The sequence below is a fragment of the Camarhynchus parvulus genome, chromosome 15 (assembly GCF_901933205.1).
Source record: "Camarhynchus parvulus chromosome 15, STF_HiC, whole genome shotgun sequence".
Taxonomy (NCBI): Eukaryota; Metazoa; Chordata; class Aves; order Passeriformes; family Thraupidae; genus Camarhynchus; species Camarhynchus parvulus.
The window spans coordinates 7,259,841-7,285,389 of NC_044585.1; the positions used below are offsets into that span (position 1 = coordinate 7,259,841).

The 25,549-nt window shown below is 39.5% G+C and overlaps 1 protein-coding gene across 2 annotated transcripts; it reads right to left on the reverse strand.

Moving 5' to 3' along the window:
• Positions 1-1,323: 1,323 nt before the first annotated feature.
• On the reverse strand, positions 1,324-22,733 carry CHFR (checkpoint with forkhead and ring finger domains). 2 transcript variants are annotated; one of them, XM_030958944.1, is made up of 18 exons: positions 22,605-22,733; positions 22,063-22,210; positions 20,147-20,246; positions 15,365-15,474; positions 13,733-13,792; positions 13,371-13,583; positions 12,465-12,680; positions 12,015-12,171; positions 11,635-11,789; positions 10,976-11,138; positions 10,064-10,206; positions 9,456-9,575; positions 9,076-9,159; positions 8,285-8,355; positions 7,594-7,681; positions 7,319-7,426; positions 6,171-6,243; positions 1,324-4,064 (listed from the first exon to the last, which is right to left on the reverse strand). In XM_030958944.1, exons 2-18 carry the CDS (start codon positions 22,196-22,198, stop codon positions 4,022-4,024), a joined length of 2,040 nt encoding a protein of 679 aa, XP_030814804.1. In that variant the 5' UTR covers positions 22,199-22,210; positions 22,605-22,733; the 3' UTR covers positions 1,324-4,021. The 2 variants fall into 2 exon arrangements, with proteins under 2 accessions (XP_030814804.1, XP_030814806.1); XM_030958946.1 differs by lacking the exon at positions 22,605-22,733 and adding an exon at positions 22,439-22,579.
• Between the last annotated feature and the right edge of the window lie 2,816 nt (positions 22,734-25,549).

Consider the following 25,549-nt stretch of genomic DNA (forward strand, 5'->3'; position numbering starts at 1 on the left):
TTCACTTCCCAAATTCCTAACTCCTTTTACTTGAATCAGCCTATTTCCCTAAGGTCCTGCTGCAGGCTAAACCATCTGCCCTACACAGTTCTACTGAAGACTGGAAATTGGTACCAAATGCATGTGTTTTGTTTGGTGACTGAAAGAGCTAATAATTAACCTTGGACTGTCAAATACCAAGTTTTTCCTGTTAAATACAATCAAAACAGTTTCAGAGTTTAAGCAAAAATTATCCTGTAGAATTCAAGTACCTGAGCCACTCCAAGGGCTCTAGGAGCTGCCAGAGGCCATACATTTGTTCCCTTCAACCCCACCAACATTTTTCTTTTTTCTTTATGCAGAAAGTGCTTGGAAGAGCTTTGGCTGTGCCAGACCTGATCTCTCAATAGTGCATTAATCCCAAAGCAGCAGCTCCCTCAAACTAAATTAGTTACAAGTCATTTGTGGACATAATGGAGTATAAAACATTTAAATCCACCACTGCAAGTGCAAGGCCAGCCAAAATTACCAGTTTTAAAGGCTATCAGCTCATCTTTCTGGTGCACAGAACAACACTCTTTTCACTTTTACAATACTTAACCTGAGTTTGAGTTTCACTTAAATTTAGCTTGACAGCTGGTTGAAGAACAGCAACATAGATTAGCTACAACATTAAAGGGTATCCAGCTTCAAGTATGGGAATGGCAGCAGCACAAAAATCCCGGGATGCTAAACTGCAACTTGAAGCTTAACAACTCTGGCATCACTGTCTTCCACCTCAGATACAACAGGGCAGGCAAGTCCTCCTATTTACTCAGCAAGGCTAAAGTTCTGTGCAGAAAACGTACTAACAGTAGTCATTTGAAACCTTATAATTTATACAATTGTAATAAAGATGAACACAGTATTACAGTAATTTCATCCAGGCTGCTGTTAAATCACATGGTAAAATACTTGTCACTTCAGTGTTTATGGTGTTACAAGAAACTAAAATAGTAACTACCTTCTTTTAAAAAGTAGCAAACTTTTTAATTTGCAAGCATCTTGAAGCCCTCTTACTTCCATTTAATAATCTTTTGCTCTTATGATTTATTATACATCCTGCAGGGATACTGATGATCCTTTGCAGTATCATCTGACACTTTTAAGGAAGTTTGAGAATGACATAAAAACTCATGTCATTTTCAGTTACTCCAAGTTCAGGGATGGTATTTGCTTGTAAAATCTCAACATTCAAATAACTAAAAGCTTCACTGAGTATTAGCAAGTGTTGCATACATCCATTTCTGTGGTGACAGTACATGCCGCAGGAGAAACACAGACAACTTCAGTAGTTTTTTTTCTTTTTTTTTAATTAATAACTTCTTAGTTCAGGAAAAAAAAGTAAACCACAAAAGAGAACTGGAAGAACTACTCTCCACCTTCTTTATAAAAGAACTTTTCTCAAACAGAGATACTATATACCTTGTTCACCACTATGTCAAATCCTATCATAATCACCTTGGTTTCCACATCTATTCTACCACATTTCATGCTCAGCTTCCAAACATCTCTTATAAAGGAGGTGGGGATGTGCTTTAGACAGGTTAAAAATATGCTGCACCTTTAAAGTATTTAAACAATTACACCAAGCATAGTTCATACATTTATCACATTAACTATCACCTGGTAACCATACATTTAAAAAGGTCTAATGTAGAGTATGTAATACCCATGACAGATACTCTTACTTACTTAAGAGCATATAAAGATCAGGATTTATTCACCCTCCCCATCTGCAAGCCAGTTTCTGATCTCTTCCTGGTACAATATAAACGACAAAAAATCCCTTCATTCCATTGCACTACTGCAACCCTATATGCATAGAAAGGCAGATTAATTACCTGTGACAGGGAAAAGGAAGAAGGGTTTAGAAAAACAATTTGAAGAACATCTACTGCACAGGTACTTTAGATGTTAAGCACATGAGTTCTGCTGTTTGGGTTTTTTCCCCAGATTTTTTTTTCTTATGGTCACACAATACAACCCTACACAAACATAACTTGAGTAAGTGCAAGTTACTCCTGACCAACATAACAACTTCAGCACAAGAGGCTTGAACACCAGCACAGTGACAAGGCTGTGCTGAAAGCCCATCTGGGGTGTGGGAGTGGTGAATGAAAATGTAAAGCACATTTCTGCATATAATGTGCAAAGGCTTGATCTCCACAACTGCACTTAATTTGCTACATGCACAGCCAGAGATGAAATGAGATCAAAACCAGCTGGGAATGGTTGTCCTGAGAAGATACAATAACCATTAAAAAATCTAAACATAAAATACAAATACAGAAGCAACAGAACATTGTTAATACTAAAAGACAGGAACACACTGTTGTTGTTAAAAGAAGTTTCAAGTAATATTCCAGATCCAATTTCAATCCTACTCACAGGAGGAAATGCCCAGAGATTAGGAAGAGAAGTCCACACAAAGTGTACTTTTAATAGCATAAGGGCATGGTCAACAGACCCATCCTTGCAACAGCTATTTTCAAAAATAAAAAATCTAAACAGAAAGACATCATTCTAATTAGCATTCTTATTAAGATGTGCATTACTGGAAATAGTTGCTTAATTCACTGCAACCAGTAGACACGATGTGCTGCATCATTTGTGCTCCATTATAACACAAGATACTGTGTGTACACTTTTTAACATCCAAGTATAAATCCTGCTCATAAAATAAGGCATACTTAAAACAACATGGTCTCTACAGAGGTAACTTTGTATGATTTCTTCTCATTCTGCTTCACTCTTCTAGGTATGATGAGAACAAAATTGGTCCCAGTAGAGGTTTGTCAACATTAGCAACCAGATTATGATCATATCAATTTGTAGGGAAGGGGGAAAGTTAGGATTTCTTTGTTTTTTATGACAGTTGGGACATCTCCTGAATGAGCTCTGCAGAAGGCATGAAAATAAAATCTACATTTCCTATGTCAGTGACACCAGTGTGCCCCTTCATGATCCCTATCTCTATCCCTATCCAGAAATGCCTCCATATTGCTACAATTTGTCCAAATTCACTCATTTTCTGTAAGATTGTTCCTTCCAGTAAAGCTGCTATATTCTGTTTTAAATTATAGCTTTTTCTACATTTTTACCAGTGTATGCATGCTAGAGAACAGCTGCATTGCAGAGGTACATATTTAGCACACGGTATCAAACCAAAAAAGAAATACAAAAAAAATGAACCAGTGTGTCCTACTGGCTGCTCTATGTCAAAAGCACTGTTTGGTCTTCTGATATAAAACACTACAGAAGTAATATTAGCAGATGTCTGTTCTGCTTCAAGTATTACCCCACCTTTAAATGTGATCTTCAAATTTTTGTGCAATTCTTTTTGTAATTTCACGTGAATAAAAACATCAACATGTCTAAACTAAGAAAGGAAACTGTACTATCTCCACTGTAACACTGTACATATGGTAGAAGCTTTAAGTTGAAACAGCTGTTTATTGGATGGATGTTTTTTGAAAGGAATATTAATGTGGTTTCTAGCCCAAATGCAATGGGTAGCAACAAAATATCGGACTACCGCAAAATGCAGTTACAAATATACACTGACAATATTCTTCTTAAATATTAATGGCTCTTGAAATACCCATCAGATACTTTTACAAAACTTCTCTATTTTAAGTCTATCGATTTTTCTTAGTTTCTTCACAAGTAGTGCAAATACACTCCTTATTCTTAGGTCATCCCAAGATATGGCTGGTTTTTGTGAGTGTGGTTTGTTTGTGTTCTTCACTGAAGTGACACAGGGACACTGTAGTCATGAGCATGGTATGCAATGCTTGCTGGACTACCTTGGAAAAAAAAAATCTACCTTATTCATGTACAGCTGTAAAATTCTACAAATTAAAAAGTTTCACATCAGGTTACCTGATGGAAAAGTTAATGATTCCCTGCTATGGGGGAACTGAGCAGATCCCCTGAAACCTTAAACTGTACAAGCAGTGTAATAACAGGCTTTTGTCCCCTCTCTACAGACTACAAGTTTTCAGTTCTTGAATCTTGTTTGCTCACAAATGTGATTGAATTTCCTGAAATAAAGAAAAACATAAGAATATTAAAATGTAACGAAGTTCTCAGAAGTCAGGCAACAAAAGCAATTCAGCATTTTGCACAGGGTATTTTAAACGTTAAACAGTCTAAAGCAGACCATTTACACACTAAAATCTCTTTTCAGAACCTGTTTAGATCATACTTTACTGTCATTTTACATGTAACAGGATTTTCAACATCTCTCCTGCCTAACCCTCATTAGTTTTATTATGCACACAGAAAACCTGTTATTAAAAAGCATTCCTCTATACTTCTGCATACTTCAAACCCAGAAGGCAATTAAAACAGGAATCGGTGATTTAATTTTCCCCTGCAAGGTATTAGTAACTTTTAGTAGACAGCATTACACAAGTCATTAAGAACTAGAAGTAACTAAGCTAATTTTGTATTTCAACATAAGTGCATTCTCTTAGTGGCTTAGAATCTTCTGGAAAGAAAAAAGTTTTTCTCAGCCTGTATTATGTAAGTTTTATGGGAATGGCAAATCTGTCTTCGTGGATTAAAGAGATAACAATTTACTACCAAGCACTTATTCCCACTTCTCAAAAACATTTCACTGTTCACTCCTTGTTTTTCTCTTGCTTGGGCCATGTGGCCCTTCACACACAACTGAAACAGAAGTTGGGGTGTTGAGTGTATCATTAGATGTGGAGGAAATGGTGCAAAGGAGACCCTGAATTTCCCCCTCAGCTGGATTAGATCAAAGATCAGAAAAGCCTTGCTCACATAATCTAACTACTTAGTAGAACAATTTAGCTCAATTAAAAAAACTAAAATATTATCAGGATATAAAGGAGTGGTATGACAGGACTCTTTGCTTTTATGGATTTTAGGAACTAAGTGTAGCAGCCAGTAAAGTTCTAGGAAGGACTAATGCTTGGGGGAAAAAAAGAAAGAAGGAAAAAAAGAAGGGAAAAAACCCCTGAGTCATTTTTATTCTAGATGAAATTATCCACAACATGAACAAAGATGTCTGGTGAGTACTTTGATATTGAATTAACGCTAACATTTCAAAACAAAATCTCCTCTGGGAACACAGACTGTCCTATAATGTGAAGTTACAGATAGCAGTGGTACTTCAAATTACATCTGCAACTTAAATCCAGAATTATTTTTGAAAGCTATTTGGTAAAACCCTTGAATTTGTAAGAGACTGCAGATGAATATTTTACAAGTCTGTCTTATGATCTGCTTGCCTGAGCTGCACAGACTGGTTATTTTCAACCCACAGTACCTGAAATATTAAAGGAATTATGCTAAGTGGGTATGTACATTGCAACATTAGAAAGATACTGCAGAATCTTCTATTCATTAAGGCAATTTCTCAATAAGGGGTAACAGCTCCTCTATCTTAAATTACACTGAGAATTTAGAGAATTATTCATAAGGCAAGAAAGATTTTTCAACCCTCCCTGAAACCAGTTAGTTCTTAGGGAGAAAATTTTTGTTTTGTTTTATGAGTCTTTAATATTTGTCTTACTACATGTGCATATTTTTATAAGAATAAAACTGCATTGGTCATCAGAGGCCTTGATATTTTTACTCAAGAAGCTTGATTTATTTCGGAAGGACATTTCTCTCCAGATACCAGGAGTCCAAGGCTAGTATGAAAACTCTTGACAAGTAGACGGTTAATCTCTTTTCAGGCTCAGTATTTAATTTTTGAGGCATGCCAGATTCCTTGGGTCAGAGATGTAAGACCTAGAACCTCCTCAGGAACCTGCTGTGGCTTATGTTACATGCTCCAAGCTGCTCTTGTTGCTAATTATTCCCACCAATTGATTCCTTCAGTGGAAGCTGCACTTCACTAAAAGAATCCTTCCACCCCAGTGGGTGCAAAAACAGACTCAAGAAGTGTCAGCCATGGGTTACATCAACTTACAAGTGCTGGCAGTGCCCTGATGCACGGAGGGCTCATTTCAAAGTTGTGTTAAGAACAAAAATGACAAAAAATTCCCCAATGCACACCCAATCCTACTTTATGCTGCAAGTTCTGGCAATTGAAAGGCTGCATTTAGATTGTTGCTGGTTTGGGTTTTTTAAGGAAAACAAGGCAAAACCACCTTGTAAAGTGTACAACTTACATGGCGTGGTGTGCTTTGACCTGAGTTCGACAGTTGCGTCCCCAGTAGCAATCAGGACGTGACGTGACAGTCACTACAAGAAGAGCAAATGAAATGCTGCATTTATTACAAAAGTCATTAAAGTGACCCAGATTATTAAGGCACTGCTAATGGTGGTTACTCATCAGAAACAACACATGACTGGCAAGAAATGACTGTAGAGCTATATTGTTTCACCTTTCTGGGAACAAAGCAAACACTCTGTGAAGGACAAAAAATTAGTTTTTAATGTTAATGCAGAATTATGGTGAAAGTATATGGTTCTCAGTGCTGTCAACTGAAGTTTTACCATTTATTTTAATAGAGATGGACTTGATTAGACACTCTGCATTTGTGTAGATGTATTTCCATACAAAAGAAAAATTATTAATTTGGTTTATGCAGAGTTTGCTGCTTTCCCCCACCTTCACATACATTACAACTCAGCTGTCCAGCACCTGAACTGAAAACCAATGCTAAGGGCAAACCAGGTGCACAATTTTTGCTCATTATGCACAGCAGCACAAGGAGAAATCTCAACAACTTAAGACTGGGAAGCTGTTCCTAATAGCAAGAACTAAGTAATATTTAAAAGCAAACTGTTGGAACAGCTTCTATCCCAAACAAATTTAGGTCTGAATGAGGGACAGTTGCTTGCATGCCATTTTATACTAAAACTGTAAATGCAAAGATTTAGAATCAGTTTATGAAAGCATTCTTGTTCCTAGTTGAGAGCTGGTAAAGTGTTAAATTGTTCAGAAGATGCATCATTCTATGCATTTAAGAGGGAAAAAATTTAATTACAGCAATTGGTTCCTATATTGCTAATTGGTTGACTATATTCTCATTTTACTGAGTTCCTCTTTTCACTCTGCAGATACATTTATTCTACAGATGAGAAACGATACTGAAAGAAAAGGTTCCACCAGGGAGTCTGAAAATAACTATACACAAGCTTAGCAGCTGACAAGTAAAGCAAGGAGCTAAGACATTAGCCCTGCAACAAGATTTGCAATAGGCTACATGAAAGTACCAAAAGAACACCAATACAAAGATAAAACTCATGTTAACTCTTTAAACTACTTTTCCCCTCCTTACTGAGGGGAAAAGTAATTTAAAACAATCCCCACCTGGCAATTCAGCAACAGGAATATTCTGCCTGTACTGGTAGGCAAGTTCTCGAAAGCTGCGAAGGCCACAACAGTAGCAAAGCACTGTGTTCCCAGTAATTCTGTAATCTGGGGAGAAAACCAGTTTGTAAAAATGTAAGGCTTAATAAATCAGGTTTAACTAAAGATCCAGGACTGCACTGGTTCTGTACACAGAACTCCCAACTTCTTGATAACATTGCTGAGTTACATCCAGACAAGGAGTCATGCACGTGCAAACTGAACACAACACATACCTGACAACATAAAAACTCCTCTTTGAAGAGCTAAGAGACTTTCATTTAACATATTTTTCCATGTCAGACCCCTGGATGCCAGGTAATCCTGAAAAGAGCAATTTCAATGTTTAATCTAGAAAAATCTCCAATCTTAAAGAGCAAGCAAGACATTTATTCTCAAATATTTCCAAATTTATCAGTAACTATGTTTTCAGAATGGGTTTATGCTGATGACAAGAAAAAATTAAATACCTGTAACTTAATTAGCATGATACATTCAGACCACCTTCCCCTAAGTATCTTTTTCAGATCTCCACCTTTGCCAAAAGTTTGCAAATAGATTCACTCCAGTCACATTCTCATTCACCTCAAATCAAGATTTCATCCAGTTTACCTAATTTAGGCAACCCTGTTTTAGTATGGGCAAAATATCTTCCATACAAGTTAGTGTGAAATTTAACTTGTCTGGGACAAAACATTTAACAAGCATTGCTTTCCTGGTATGTTTTTATTGAATTATTTTTCTCTTAAATAGTATCTTGGATGATCATTTGGAGCTCATTTAATCAGCCTTTTAGAATCACGTTCTGCAAGTGACACAGTGCTGCCACTGTAAGGATCAGGCAGCACATCACTTCTATTTCATCAGTGAGTACATCTTAAACTTTGTACAGTTGTTATTATCACACACAATGATTTTTAAACATACCTTTAGGATATCTGATTCATAGTGGTTGTTATTCAGGACGCCATCTAAACACTTATCACCAAGATTTATTTCTAATCAGAAAAAAAAGAAGAAGAAAAGTTACTATTTCTTGCCCAAACCCTGTGGCCCTCACACATTTTCTGAAGGTTCTTCTGTTTCCTGAAATAACATGCACAGGCTCATGTGAGCACCAAGTACATGACTGCACTCAACATGTGCTAATGCATGTGATTTGTAACTTCCAGTGGCACAGACAAGATCCTGAGATTTTAAAATTTCAGCTTCAGTCCACAAACACTACCAAGCTGCACAAATCACCAGTGCTAATAAAGCATATTCTATTAGGTCCAAACTGCAGCCAAGCCATTCCAACTGCTCTAATTTACTTTTTTTAAAAGTCAAAAAACTTTCAGTTTCAGAAGTCTGCATGTTTAAGAGGGCAAGATTCTTTTCTAATCTGGTATCATCGGATGTTCAGCGCTTTTATACTGGTTTGTATGATTCTCTTACTAGACTGAAATACACCATGGTTTTTTGTATTTGGAAAAAGTTGTGCTCAGCAAGTGTAGTTTACCCCAATACTGTATGAAGACACAAAGTTAAATCCTGTCAAAGTTAAGACACATGCCACTTCAATTTTTTGTGTTTGTGATGCGAGGACACAGGCCTTGCTTCTTTTTTTGCATGGTTGTGCTACAGACTAATCTGTTCTTAAGTTATTTAAAGTTCAAGACAGGCAGACGTTATTGCAAAGTGAACAGGCTGATAAGCAAAAAATTACTCCACAGTACCACAGAATGGTGCCAAGCAGCCAAAACACGCCATGCGAGTGCAGCCCCAGTACAAGTGACAGAAGGGCTGCAGACAAACTGTGCCTGTAAAAGAACAAAGAAAACCCCTTGTAAGGACCTGAATACAAAACTCAACAGTTACCATTCTCATAAATCAGCAACAACAGAGTCCTAATAAACTTGGTTTTAAAAAAGTACAACTTTCTCATTTAAAATACATTCTTCAAAGGACTAATAAATTCTTTAAAGGAAGATTCTTGCATGCTGTCACTACAAGCATCCAAGAAGATTCATACAAAAAACAGTCTTCTAAGTAAATTTAAGTTTAATAATAAATAAGGAGAGAGTTCTGTAGAAAATAAAATAAAAAGTGTACACACATTGCTGAGGAGCAACATGAGGATTCTGTTCACGCTCTGCCCTACGGTCAGGCATTGGCTGAAAGCAGCAGGTGCATATTACATGACTTCCTTGAGCAGGACACACATATTCCTGAACAGCTGGGTGAGTTAAAAAGGAAAAAAAAAAAAGATTGAACAATTTACACAATTACAATTTGGATGAGGAATCTTAGTGAATATTAACAAAATAAAAATCTCAAAGTAACAAGCAATCTTTTTACAAAGACTCCATGAAGCAGTAGAAAAACAGAATTCAGACTTCTGAACTGCACAGGTGTGTAAAATATTTCAGTATGTAGAAAAGGTTAAGAACTTTTCAACCATCTCATCAACCATCAGCAATCCATTTTGGACAATCACAGCCAAACGCTGTATTTGCAAAGACATTGGTGGGCAGTTGTTCTCACAGTCCTGTGAGAGGGAGTTTGCTTAGGTCTAACTTAGTTCATTGCTGTAGCACAGCTCATTGCTTAGCTCAGGGGAGGTGGAGATGATATTCAACGAACCCCAGCCATTCTGTGACTCTGCCCTGAGTGTCTGAGTTGCAGTATTTTAGTGCTGCACTGCTGGGGCAATGTGACACTGACCTGCAGGGAAGTTGGCAGAGGTTGATGGAGCATCTCCCAGGGCCTGCATTCCTCCTGCCTCTGTCTCCTGGCCTGTGCCAGGCACAGTTGGAACAGAGTGTCTTCGGTACCCTGGGCACTGTCTGCATACTATATATGGTTGACTGAAAGAACAATGTGAAATTACACCAAACAAATGCAAATACAACTTAGGGCACTATGCTAAACAAGGTTGGTCAGACTCTCAAAGTTTAAATTTCGGATTTCCTCATTCAGTAACAGATGAAAGCTTATGTAATTCAGTACCTAGCTCTGCTGTGGCTGTGACAGATAAAAACTTTGGGTTTTGTAGTGTTCCTCAAGAAGTTTTAAACACAAGGTAAAGTAAAAAAAGGGCAATGTGACTGAAAGAGAGAGGAACAAAGTTGGAATAGTTATCTACAAGAATTCTTCTGTTCCTCTGTAGACATTCAGCAAAAAATGTTTGCTGTTGAAAAGAAAGAGGAGGTATTTTGGTACTTGGGAATCCCTAGAGTCAAGCATCAGCTGCTTTGGTACCATACACCAAGTGAAAACAGCCACATAAGAAACCACAATAATTGCAAACATTCATAGAATCATGGACTGCTTTATCTCCCAATAAGATCTTAGCCAGAAACCTGTCTTTTTTTACTGCACAATTCAACATAGAACTGTTGGTCACAAACTGAATTTTGCTGGATTTCTACGAAGTTCTAATTTCTGCTGATTGCTCAAGGTTCAAAAGGATGGCCAGCAAAACTACCAAGTTAATTACTGTCAAGAATGAACTTAATCTGCAGATTCTGGCAATGACCATGGAAATACTATCAGCAATAAGAGCATTTGTGAAAGTAGCTCAGTTTGTGGGTCTGTGCATTCAAACATAGGCACACAACTTAAAAACAGAGATACCTGATATCTGAGGATTCACTGTCTACATCAGACAATTCCAGTAAATCTTCAGAACTTCCCTCCTCATCTGAAAAGGATCTCCGCACCTTAGGCTGCAACATGTCTTGAGTAATTTTGTTTCTGGCATCCATGTTCCGAACATCCTCTTCATTGCGACATTTATCTGGCAGGAGAACCAAATTCTAATTTCAAGAGAAAATAACACCCCACATCCCTTATCTGCACTCTGCTTTCTTAATACAGTTACCATTATTGTGCTTTCATTTCCATAAGACTTGTTTTTGGATGAGAGAGTTCTAGATCATCTTAAATTCCCCTCTCTGTTAAGGAGGTCCAGTATCAGGCAACTTAAGCTTTGTTTTCAAGGGGCCATAATCAACGTTAATTAAATCCATATTCAAGTATGTTTTTCAAAAGTATCCTTCTCATGATTAAGTAACAAATTAAAATGAAGCATTAGCACAGTTACATTATTAAATCACCTTCCACAGGTTATTATGTCATGTTAAATGCACTTGTTTTCTGACAAGCCATGTCAGAAAGAACAGCAGGGTTAGAAAACACACAGGTATTTTATAGACAACAGTGTGTCCTGACATCAGTTATGCAGCCCATGTGTGAAATCTACCGGATTCTGCCACAGACACTGTTCAACTTGCCTGGATGCTGAATCAGATAAGCTTCAACCAAGTTGTTCAATATGTGATTTTTACAAATACGTTCTACTGGACAACGACAAGTTGGACACAAAGAAGATCTTTCCATCCATCCTGAGTAGCAGGCAGCACAAAAAGTATGCATACAAGGCTGCAGGCTGGAAAACAAAGAAATGGAGTCAAAACACAAATCTTTCATTTTTTTGAGATATATCCATAACTCTGAAAAAACAATTTAGCATTGATTTGACTATCTACATAGGGTCGGAAAAGGAAAATCAAGAGGGCTTGTGAAAATGCTGATTATCCTGACCTCCTCAAACAGCTGTCATTGAATGTCTTGCATTATTACCACATGATTAAAGCTTTTGTCCCTTACGTACCTTACACAGTCATGCAGCAGTTCTTGGCAGATAATGCAAGTTAACGTCTCTTCCATCTTATCTGGTTTCACATTTGATGTTTTTGCATCTTCAGAGCCAATTTTAATTATACATTCACTTGGAGCTGCTGGTGAAAGATTTGGACAAGTATCTTCATCTACAAAGACAGAAGGAGATAGTTTTTAAAGCTTTTTTTAACTTATTTCTATTCAAGTATTAAAAAAATCCCTGAAAGATCTGCACTGATTGACTGTTCACTGGCAACAGTCCCAAAAGAGATTCTTGCTTTACACACCACAGCTTCTGCTACTGAAGACATTATTTCCATGGGACCAGAAATCAAGTAAGTGAGACACAAGAAACAAGCTGAAGGACTGATGACAGCTGTTGTAATTCAGTTTGGAGGGGTAGGGGTGAGGGTTAAGTTGCAGAACACTATAGTATACTAGCCTCCTTTTAGTTTCTTCTTAGCAGGTTCCAAACCTTCCTCCTCCCCTGCTCTTTGAGAATCTGATTCTGCATTTTCTTTGTCAGTGATTTCTGCAGCAATTGCAGAAGCTTCAGCATTCACATCCACCTTTTCATGCTTGTCGTGCAGTGCTCTTACACACATGGATTCCAAAACAGGGAAGGCAGGCACAGGAGTGACAACTGAGGACTGTGATCCTAAAAAACAAAAACAGAAACATGAACATGGCTGCACACAGCTATGGGATGTGTGAAAACAAAAGGTACTCAAACTGATTTGGCACACGCATCAATCCAAACATCTGAATAGGAAAAAGTGGAGCAGAAAAGCGAAGTCTGCATAACTTACTAAACACACTCTGAACCAATCTGCTAATTGGAAAACCTGAGGGAAAAACAACCTATTAGTTGTGTAACCCTACTTAAAATCCCCATTCCTATTTCAACTGAGGAGTATTTATTCTTAAGACTATTATCCACACCAGGTCTTCCTGACAAAGATGCCAGGCCAGGGTTATGCAATACTGATCATACGTAACAGGTTGGGATCACAGCAAAGGGAAAGCTTTGTTTCCATAGGAGCCAATGAGGTCCCAATGAACTGCTGACAAATGCATCCGGGAAATCTCAATTCCTTCACTCATCCATCAGGATTTACCCTGCCTGCCCACAGAGAGAAAGTTAAACTGTACATATCCACCTGATATTTTTACTAGAACTTTACAAAGCAAATTCTAGACTAAGATAGGGGTAAGAGATACATCTGTTTAAATTAAAAATTGGAAAAACAGTTGATGAGCTGGACTCAGTGATCCTGATGGGTCCCCTCCAACTCAGCATACTCTATGACTGTATGATCAAACTTTAACTACTTGACCCAAGTCTCACCAGATGTAGACGGATTATCCTGCTGAACAGACGCAGACTCGACTGGAGAGGTAGGAGAAGCATTAAAGAGGTTTGATGTAGAAGTAGATGGCTGTGGTTCCTCATAGCAAGACTGAGTAGCTGACAGTGATGAGGTAAATTGGGTCTCATCATTACTTCTTCCTGTACTTGAGGTATCTTTGGTCACACGGCATTGGTTTTCTACATTTACTTCTACAGTTGGAACGGGAGAAAGGAAAGAAAAATATCTTTGTGACAATCAACACATCATGGCTTCAAAATTCCAAGGAATCAAACTCTCTCAAGAGGGTTACATTAGTCATTGGAGCTTAGCTCCTCTCCATGGATCCTGAATTACTTACCTACTGGTTCTTGACTTGCATCTTGTTTTGTGTTTAAGGATTCATAAAGATAAGCAACATCTGAAAGAGATTTTAAAATATTAATTGTGCTCTTGAAACAAAAATTCACTTAATCCCACATAAACAACTTCTATTCACAAGTGGCTGCATCCCTAAAGTGTCTGACAATGGAAGAGGCAAATGAGGGGTCACCTCAATAGTACCATGTTAATACTCCTACTTAGGAGGCAATTAGGAGCAGCACAGCAAGATCTTTTCTTCCCAGGAAACCAGGCAGAGCAGCTTTTGTGTGACGTTTAACTTGTGCCAGCCATGGAACCAGAGGCTTAATCATTTCTTAAACCTAAAATCTGCTCTGTCAGAACAGACTGTATTTTTACTGATACTTGAATCGAAGTTCTTCGAAGAAGCTTATGATTTCTGAGCTCAATTCTTAACCTCTTCAATCAATATTATTTCATTTCTTTGTGAGATACATGAACTCTCAAAAATACAGATTGGGACATGCCATAAGTTTCAGCCAGAAACTAATTTAGAATCTATTAATAAAACCAACTGGATAATATCCTTTTCTTTTCAATCGTACTTGAATTTAATATTGTTCCAAAAATTCCTCTACCTTGCTACCTTTTTGTCACCTCCAACCACCTACAAGCAAATAGGACTGTCTTAGTTTGCAGCAATCCTTTTTCTGATCAGAAGTTAAAATTTTGTCTCCTTCAGTAGAACTTAGAATGGCCAAACAGGCAAGCCCTAAATTTTTCCTCTGTGTTTGAAAATGGAAAAGCTGAAAAAGCAAAACTGGAGGCTTGGTAATTTAACTACTTATTAACCCAAATGGAAATCAGTGATTCAGTTCATTGCCTGGAAAATTCACCCAAGTGATTCATCTAAGTAGCATCAAGTGCAATAGTGCCAGCTCAGAAAGGATTTGTGAGATAAACTCCACAGACAGAAAAATACAGCTTATCATTGCTTCATGTAACATTTACACCAAACAGCATAAATCTGTCTACCTGTAAATAAATTAACAGCAATTTCATAAAGGAAGTATTTAAACAGTGAGTATGTATCTGGAATTTTAAAATTAACAGTTTGTATGTTTATTACTGCATGAAAACTGTAAATACAGCATTGTTCCAAGTTTACCAATTCTACTTTCACTGTAGGGTTTTCCCCATCTCCCCCCCCACCCCTTTTGCCTCTTCCTCTTTAAAACAAAAAAGCCAACCTACATACACAAAAAACCTACACACACAAAACAAAAAGCTTTTGCAGCCTTTCCTGCTGCTGCTAAAAACTGCTTCACTGGGATATATAAAGTATCACTAACTACCCCAGCAATTTGACTTCTAAAAGAAGCACTGGACATGTGATTAGAACCTCATTACTTACCATTCCATGCATTAGCTCTACCAAAATTACTTCTAGGCACATTTAAATTTCAGACAGTTGCTCAGATTTGTCTCTGTAAAAACTGGCACATCCATGACCTCTTCTCTAGAGACTTGTTTTTAAACACATTTCTCTTTAAAGCAGAACTACTCAATTTTATTATACTGATATTTCTTTTCCCTCATGACTCAAAAGAAAATGACTAAGCACACCATTTAAAAAGTATTATTCACTTACTGTTCTCTGGCTCATTTTTTCTGTAAACAACATAGATCACATCCCCAGTCTGTAATGGGTATGTCTGCTTCTTAACCACTTTCAGTTTATTAATTACTGTTCCATTAGTACTGTAAAGAGAAAAGATAACTTAGCATAAATGTTTTTATAATCACACGGGAGAAGGAAGGGAAAACACAAGATACATTTAAATACTGGCTGCCCCCTAAAAATGTAAGTGGACTTAAAATATTTTTTTTTAAAAAGGAAGTTTAGCAACAAAAAGTTTCTCTCAAAGACAGAAATGCAGAGCTACTGGAACTTCAACGCTCATTTGCACTACTGGTGAAGAGACAGCAGTTGACAGACAAAAGACCCCTGATATTTGGCTAATGTCTCCAAATAATGAGATGATTGTTTCTGTACTCTCCACCCTTTAAGTATAAAACCAAAAGGACAATATGAGTTCTATTCAAAAAGTTCCAGGCTCTGTTTTCCATTTAATACTGGAAATCTCCTGAGATGTTCTGTGACAAAGGAACTTCTCCTGTATTCCTGTACAGTCAGGGATGTCATGTAGTGTTGATTTTTTTGCTCCCTCTTCCTTCAAAAAGGAAAAAAACCTAAAATTGTGAGTTCACTTGGATTGTTTGCAACTTGAAAGTGAGAAGTTAACAAGGTGAAAAAAGGTGATATATAATGAAAGATGAATTGGAATGAATTATTTTGATATTGATAAAAAATTAAATACTTGTAGAAGAAATTAAACTAGGGAAAATGAAAATGCAGAGCATTGCTGATTAATTTCTTTATCCCCTTAACTATGGGTGATGTTGTATACACAAGCCATTAATGTTTTATTATAAAGTCAAGTTATTCAAGTACTGAATAATTCCAGCTCACTTGCAGTAGGCATCCTTCAGGGCTGCAGCCCTCTCGAATTTCAGACTTCTGCCACTCAAAATCTCAGCAATTGGTACCAAATATGAATGAACAGAAAATACCTGCTTTTCCTCCTCTGCAGAGCAGCTGCAAGAAATAACAGCAAAGCTGTGCTGCCACCTCCTGGAGGCACGGCCCGTGCCCAGGGCACTGTGGACTGTCCCTCACTGCAGGGGAGTTTTTTGGAAATAAGCACCTTCCCCCTTGTCTTTTCTAACACAAAAGTATGAATTAAAAGTCCAAAAGGAAAACCAAGCCCTTTGGAAGCACTACAGCAAGTCGTGATCAAGGTATTATTTCTTGGTCTTGCTGCTGCAGCTGCTTCCACAGTCTCTGCGGCTGAATCAACTAATCCAACATAAATGAGATGCTACTTTAAACTTTCAAGAAATGAAAAAAAATTTTGGGCCGCACTGATGAAACTTCAAGCTTCTCTTACAAGCAAGAAAACCACTCATAGCTTATCCTTTTCCCCTCAGGCATACAGGTGGTGACTAGGCTGAAAGACATAAGCACTAAAGAACCAGCAGAACAGAGAAATCACAAAATGATTAGCAAAGGTTAACAATTAAGAGGAAAACAGAATTTCAGTCCCTCTGTTAAAAACAACACTGATTTTTTACTTCATACTGATGGTAGTGATAACATTTAAAAAGATTATGTTGAAGCAAAAATTGTATCTCCTTCAATTGCCAAATAGTTTGCACCAACCTCTGAAACCTGTCAGAGGTCCTTTAACAAAACCAGGAAACATCAAATTTGAACCTCCTCAGTTTTCCAGAAGGCATCTCCCATCTGCCCCAAGTGTTCTTGACCTTCTTTTATAATAAATCAGCTACATTCAAGTAACAAGATTTGTCTTTTACTGAATTTTAACTTCTACAGGCAATTCCTAGCCCCAACATTTCACTAAACATGGGGGAATGTCACAATAATGTATTTTGTGAAGTAACTCTGTCATGACTGCCAAGTTCCAAGATTATTCTGGGGAACAATAACACAAGGTATTTTTGGGGAAAGGAAAAAGCCCAAAATATCACACATCTAGTAACCACTCAGGCTTGGTTTCACAAAGCAAGATGCAGAAATAGCTATGCAAGATCCTATTCATCAAACTGACCACAGACAGCCAAATCTTCTCAGTTCTGTAGTTACACAGACTTCAATGAGAGCTGACCAATGAATTATTTGGCACGCATGGACCCAAAGGAAATAGAAATAAATGGATATCACTTGACACAGAAAATCATAAGCTTTTCTTCAATGCATTAATAAATGAAAGCAGTTGTATTTATCTCTCAGCCAACAACCAAAGGGAAAAAAATATTCAGCTATCCCAGATAATTGTATCAGCCTTTCACTTCCAATTCCAGGCTTTAGCATGAGGCTTTTAACAGACATGGTGACATTCCAGATTAATGTTGTGAGTAGACACACATGATAAATTATGACATTTATACATTCTTCTATGTTTCAAATTAAGCTCCCTATAAAATAAGTAGAAAGTACAATGAGAATCCCAAATATGAAGGCCATTCATTAGGACTAGATATTGAACTGATGCCAACTGGCTGTACCATTTTTCAAGTGGAGAAGAAAAACAGTACTATCAGATATAAAATGTGTTGTCAAACTATGTCACAAAATGTTCCAATGTCACTTTTTTAATCAGTGAATGAAAAAAGCCAGGCCTTGACTCAATTCCAATGTGGTTGGTGACTCTACAGTTTCATTAATGAACCATAAATTCTGTTTACTTTCCAATCCCATCTGCTGCGCAGAATTGATATGAACAGCTTCACTCAGAACAGGGCTACTTTTGAAGTAGATGAATGATCTTTGTGTTGTAAGAAACTTTCATATCCTTCCAAGAAAAATGCCAGACTAAAAATTTCTAATATTTATTTGCATCCATCCAGGAAAAGAATGTAGTTTATGTTAAAGCTTCTGGCTTAACAGTTATCTGGTATTGAAGTGCATATAATCCTGAACACACTGTAAACTGAAATGAGTTTTGAATTCTATTAAGGTACAGAATCCCTTCTGTACTGTAATTCTCCACTCCCTCAGTGTTCATAGACATAGTTTTGACTGGAGGGTGAGGAGAATTCAGTAGCAGAAGGGACACCAGCAACAACTGCAGATCAACCTCTGATTTACCCACAAAAAGGGAGTATCTGCTCGCCTGTCATATGAGTATCAGCCTTGTCTAAATAGTTTTCTGATCAGAAACATCACCTACTACCTAGCATCTTAAAAGGAAAAAGCCTACAAAATAACAAGAAATTACACTAGCTGCCTTTAAAATTTCTTTTGCAAAATGGAGAATCTTAGGACTGCTTTTACTGGGAGAAATCCAACTGCTGCCTCCACTGTGTTAGGTCAGCTTGTGCAATTTGTTTTCTTTCAAGCAGTATAAAGCAACTACTGCATGGTTTGGAAAATAAAGCAGAAACATATCCAAAAAGAGGGCGAGTCTGAGTATCTTATTTTACTATTTGCTAACTCCTGGCTTTTGTTACTTTTAAACTTTTATTTACTCAATAATTTTGAATGCTCTACATATTTTCTTTCACTTGCAAATTTTGGGTAATTCTTTTAAAGTACATTCAAGAACACATTATGCTATCAGAAGACAAAATGTTGGCTGTCTACATATATTTGATTATATTCTTTGGATTAGACACAACAGAGAAACAAAGTCCACTCAGTTTGACTGTCCCACACTCACTCCCTCCCTCAATGCATTCCTCTTCACCAGAAAAATCTGAGCTTGACCACAGCAATGTTTCCAAATTATTTTCCACTTCAGAGAAGAAAAAGCTGACCTTGCAGTATTTTTCTGTGACTCTGAGCATCTGTACTGCCAACTCAAACATTCAAGAACCATCTTCCTTCAGCCTGATGTTTTTGGGACTCATCTACTATTTGGCACAAACATTGGAAGACCCAGAAGAACCAGCAGGGTTTTCTGCAAGCAGTCATATCAAACCTGTTTGGCTTCTTGATTCAGCAATTGGCAGCCACACTTCAACTCACAAGAGGGAGAGGACTCCAGGGATTTACTCTTTGTTAGATACACAGAAGTGTAACAGGCACAAGCAGCTCCCTGGCAATGCTCCATGGTGCAGCCTTTCTGTTACACTACCTTGTTACAAGCCTCACCTTTTCATGAATATGCCATACACAAAATTAACTTTAATTTGGCTCTGCTAGTTTTCAGCTGGCTGCACCTTCTGCCTCAGGGGGTGGGTAAGGGAAAAAATAGGCAGGAATGTTTCTGCATCATGCACAATTTATTTAGCTCGTTCTGTCATAACATGGGTTTAAACCAATTCTACCAGGGACAGTTTGTCAGGTGAGATTTATAGCTACACTCTGAGGCTGCCATGATAGGCAAACATGGTTTGGTTTGTTGTTTGGAACATCCTGAAATTTAGGACTATACTGGAGAATGACAACTATAAACCTTTCCCAGACATCCCAGGAAATCTTTTTTCCCCAAAAATTTAGCATTCTGTCCCACAGCTTCTGGGAGTATAAACCCTGCAGGAATCTATCCTGGATCTTTCTCTAATTACAGCCTTGAAGAGGAGAGGGAATACACCCTTATCAGGTTTGCAGATGACAACAAAGCAGGGGCAGAGCTGCCCTCAGGGGCACTCTGGCAGGCCAGCAGAATGTGCCCACGATGTACAAAGATAAAGAGGAAAGCTTCACATTTGAGGTTGTGAAGGGATATCATGTTCAATCCCTGTTTCAACCCTGAAGGCAATTAAATAGGTTATTATGGTAGCTCAGGGTTAGTATAAACTGCTGAGCTTTTGACAAAAGTCCCTCCAAGAACATTGAGAAACCAACCTTGTATCTTCCAATGACACTTGACCAGACTCTTCATCCACTATGATTTTACAGTGATCTCCAGACACCAACTTGTTGCCAGGGAAAGACAAGTCACAGCCTTAAAAAGAAAGATTTTCCAGCAAGCTTAAAAATACACATTACACAGTCAGATCAGCATTCCACATGGCTATAAATGCAACATAAACTGAGTCATGTACATCTGCAATAGTTCAAAACTCCTGCTGTCACACAGGCAGCAACACAGCCTTGTGTGAGACACGTAAATACAAGTGGTGAGATAGCCCCATGTGCTGATATAGCCATTTCAACCATGTGAAGATGTTTCAGTTCCCTTTTCCCCTCAGTCCTAGCCCTCAAAGATGGAAATCAAATCACAATTACTCTGTTCTACTGTGCTACAGAAATATCCACATATATCTGAGGTGCTCAATTTAACTCCTAAAGGCCCACGTGTCACAGCACTCAGCTCTTTTTCCACATCATTGTAATGCTGTTTAATTGGATTTAACTTCTGTTTTATTCTGGTGTATTGGAGGGAAGTAGTAAGAACAAATAACTGATTTAAAAAATACGTAAAAATTATTAGCACTGTTCTATCTTACAGTCTTTTGTTTGTTTTTAAACAGGAAAGTTTTCCTAATCTCTGTTGACAACATTAACATTATTATGTTAACAAAGCTGAAGAGAATTACAATCCAGGACTAAGATTTAGGGATACAAAGGAGAAGTGTCACGACGATGTGATAAAAACCTTCCTACCTCCAACTCAAGGGCTCTGAGAAAATCTAGTCTTTTTACCTCACTTTAACATTGAATATTCAAGACAACACTCAAGGTTCTCCACTGATCTCTCACAAAGGACTCAAAGCACTAAAAGCTTACACCAAAGCTATAATTAACAACCACGATTCCCCTCCACCTATTCACACTGCGAGTGAACTGATCACAACAGATCCAGCAGGAAAGCAGCAAGCACTACCTCATACTGCTTATAAGGTCACAATTTGGTATTCTAGTAACCACCCCCATTAGCAAACAGCTATTGAAAGCTGTTTGCTACTGAACAAGAAAGAATTCACCTTTTTTCTGCCAGACAACCCTCAAACAGTCATCAGCTTAAAGAATTTACCCACAGCTTAATGATAAGCAATCTCAATAGATATCACCAACTGCAAATTTGCAAAACATTTTTCCTACAAGACACTGCCTTTCTCAGAGAGCTACAGCATCTGGTGTTTGCTCACAACTATTTACAGGAAGTGACTGATCAGCCAAACAGCTTGAACTGATGAACAGGAAAAAGAAAATTAGCACTGTCAAGGCAGCATAAAAGAAAGTTAAAACACTTCAGTCCTTGTTTCAAACACAGTGAGCATGAAATGCTTTAAAACAAAGGCAAGTAGTACAAGTCCTAGACTCTGGGAATAAAGCTTTCAAATCGACTCTCAGAGAAACTTTCAGTACTTGTTGGCAGTCTTTATAAGGCCAGACGAATTAAGGGCTTTTATGTGGGTGTTTTCTTCTCTGTGAAGCTGAAGCATTTTGCATTGCAGTTCCAACTTATTTTAACCACAGAAACGAAACTGGAACGTAAACAAGACTGAAGCACAGAAACTACTGAATCAACAACTGGGTTTCCTTATTTACACAAACTGCCACAGACTACCTAAAAAGGCACACTGACTTTAAAACGTGTCACAAGTTACTGAAAAAGAAAAGGTCAGCATAAAACTACTTATTCACACAGCTGAGGTAAACTGGGAATTCAGGGGGGCCTGGCAAGCACCTCCAACAGCTGGAAGCACCAAACCCAACTAGTTTCAGTCCCGCTCCCAGCGCTGTGAAGGCCGGGAGCGGGATGGCTGCTGTCCCCGAACACCGCCCCAGGCCAGCGCAGCGCGCCCCTGCCCCACCTTTCTTCCGCCCAATGGTCCATTCTCTTTTCAGCAGCAGGACGTGCGGCTCTGCCTCATCAGCACCCAGCCGGATCAGCTTCCCCCAGGGCTGCGGCTGCTGCTGGCTCTGCTCGCCTCCTTCCGACTGCTCCATTTGGATTCACATCTGACAAAAACAAACAAAGCGAACCCAAACCCCATGACCACAAGGCACCCGGGGCGGCACAGCGCTCCCTGGCACCCCCGGGGCCGGGCCCGGCGCGCCGCTGCCCCGCAGCCCCTTCGCAGCCCCGGGGCTCTCCCGGCCCCGCCGCTCCCTTTTGTGCGGCGCCGCCAAACCCTCCCTCCCCCTCGGCCCCCCGCAGCCAGCCCAGCCCCTTCCCTGCGCCCCCACCCCGCAGGGCCGCTCCCCGCCCGACGGGGACCGAGCCGGGAGAACCAGCGGGGGCGGCCTCCGTCCGTCCGCTGCCTTCGCAGGAGCGGGGCGGGGGCGGCCGGCGAGGCCCGGGGGTGCGGCGGCCCCGCGGCGCGGCCCGTCGCGGCCCGTCCCGGCCCCTCACCCCAGCGCCGCGGCCCGGGCGGCTCCTGTCAACAGACATTGCCCCATCAGCTGATGCGGCCGGGGCGGGCCCGCGCGCCCATTGGCCGGCGCGCCGCGCGGGGCGGGTCTTCCGCCACCCGCCGCCGAGCCGCGCCGGGCCGGCCGGAGCGCCGCCGCTTCCGGTGAGGCCGCGCCGCGCGCCGCCCGTAGGGAAAAGCAGGGATGCGGAGGGGCTGAGAAGCGGTGACGCCCCGGCGGCCATCTTGGATATGGGCAGAAACCTCAGGTGTGGGCGGGACAGGCCGCGCGCCGCCATCTTTGTTACGGGCAGATGGCTGCCTCGCTGTGGCCCTGTGCGCTAGAAGCCGGCTGAGGTGGTTTCAGCGGTCTCATCCACAAAGAAATTGTTATAGTTTAACTCTTGGATGTTGAACAGGCATTGGTTTGCCATCAGTGGCTAAATAAACAACACACGCTGCTGTTCCAGGGCCAGGCTTTCAAAAGCAAGCTCGGACTGAGGCAGGATCAGTGCCCAATGAGGAAGGGGTCATGAGCGCAGGGGCCACCACCAGTTTTGCTCAGAAGCCTCTTACAGGGTAAACCCTGGAATTATCGGGGACAAGAGCAGGGGACAAAGCTTTCCGAACCTGTCTCTTTGTGGTTACATCGACCACCTCATTGCCATGTCGGCCAATTGGTGGTCCTTTGCGTCGTAAAACAGTACGACTGCCGTGCAATTGTTAATCTGCTCATTTTTACAGGTTTTGTTCCTTTTGGTGGGACTTTTGCCGAGAGTTCCAGGCACACTGCAGCTGCAAAGGCATCCCATGGGATACACAAAACTGCCACAACGTGGCTTCTTCCTTGGAACCAGCCTAAGCCTTGGGCTGCTTTCAGTGCTCGACTTTTCAGATTTTGCTTTTTTTTCTCTCCTTGGAGCCATGCAGTTCCTCTTGGCCATTGAAGTTTCGTAGTAACACCAGCCTGTGCAAGACTTCTGTACGGGGCCACTGCTAGAAACAAAAGTATTCAAATATTGCAATGTTTGGATCTGTACTTCTAATGGATACCTAACATAATATTCTTCCTCTTGCAATCACGTGATCCCCAGGTGAGGAAAAAGATACAAGCACACATTAGTCAAAATTGATGCATGTACTTAAGAGCTTTTTGTCATTGACCTGAGTTTTTAACTCTTACCTTAGTAATAATATTGTGAAAAAAATTGTTCTTTGAGACCTTAATGTGTACATCCCTCAAAAGGATTTGTCAGTCTCCCTGCTTGCTTTCAACTTTGTCCTCACTGAGGAATAGAGCCTTTTATACATTTGAAGGGAGGCACATCAATGGAAGTTGCAATCACTCAAAAGCATTGTCATACTGCTTCATTTTTATTACTGCTCACAGTGACTGGTAATTGTTATCTCTGAGTGGCAGAGGAAAATACCAGCACATGGGAGATGCAACTAACAACCCAACAACCAAATCTTTTGTGTAAACTGTAGCATTAGCTAAGAGAAGAAGTTGTTTTGTTATATTGTGGCATTGAGAAGACATATTTTCCAAATAGTCCTGCCAAGAGATCCCTCTGCAATCATACCAAGGAATTACTGCACCTTGGTGATAGCACAAAGCAAGCACACGATTGGTTCAGCTCCTGCAGCTCTCCCACAGTATCCATGTAAAAAGACAGCAAGTGAAACATACAGCTAGCTTAATGAGTCCTGTGTGGATAGGAGACTCAATTAAAATTAAATTATACAACAAATTAGGTTTTAAATGCTGCACTGCTTAGCCAGCCAGACAAATAATAATTAGAGATGTACTGATCTGCTGTGTGCAGTTGACTGCTGTAACTGCTCTCCATGTACACTCTCCACACTTCCCTCCCAGCTCAGGGTAGTTTTATACCACATTCCAAATAATCTATCTCTCAACAGCCCCATTTTGTACTTGTCACCCTCCAGAGCTGGGCAGAATGGAGAGGATCTCTTTATAGAGATCGCCTTTCCCATCTGTTCCCTCAGTTAAGGTTTGTTTAGCAATATACCTCCCTCACTTCTTTGTTCCTAGCTTTGTTCAAGCTCATTCTAGATGCAATGAGTTTTCAGTCTCTGAACTGTGTAGGTACACATATACCAGGAGAAAAAGAAGCTACAAATATTACTTCTTTTTTTTCCCTACAACTAGTGATACACAAGCAAGCAGTTTGAAAATACCCCATCGTGGATGGAGGGGTACAAGCTAGAAACTGTCACCTCTGATACTGGTTCTAGCAAAAGAAATTTAGGACATCCTTACAAAGTACAATATAAAAAGGAGTTCAGTTGAAAAGGACCTGAAGGCAGCTACTCAAATCCTACTGTAAATGTTCAAATGCATTTGTATTGCATTAATATTTGAAGCTCTCTATCACCCTGAAGATAATATTCAGAAAGACTGGTGCTATTTAATTTTCTCCTCAATTTTTTTTTTCACCTCTGGAGAAAGCAATATCAAATTCTTAATATCAGATCTGGAGAAAGCAACTTGGAAAATGTATTTCATGATTAAACTAATAACTATGTGTTCTGCATGGAAAATAAAGTATTTAAAATCATCCTAAACCAGCAAGAGTAATGCTATCCCACAGCCATGTTTTCTGACCACTGGCTGCTTGTCTGTAGGTAAGGAAAAAACAATTTTTTAGTGCAAAAGAAAACATACCAAGGACATGCTTTTACTCAAGCATTTTCCCAAATACTGATAGCCCAGTCCTGCAGATAATCTATGCTCCTGCTATGCTGTAAATGAGAATACACTATTAACATGAAGGGTTTTCCCAGTCAGGCAGCCAGCCCCAGATTTCTTCCTTATTTTGTGGTAGAGAAAGGAAGGCAGCCAGAGACATCACATGAAAAGGAAAGAAGAAAAGTGTCACTTATATGTCCTTTTTCTTATGCTTTTCATCCAGATATCCATTAC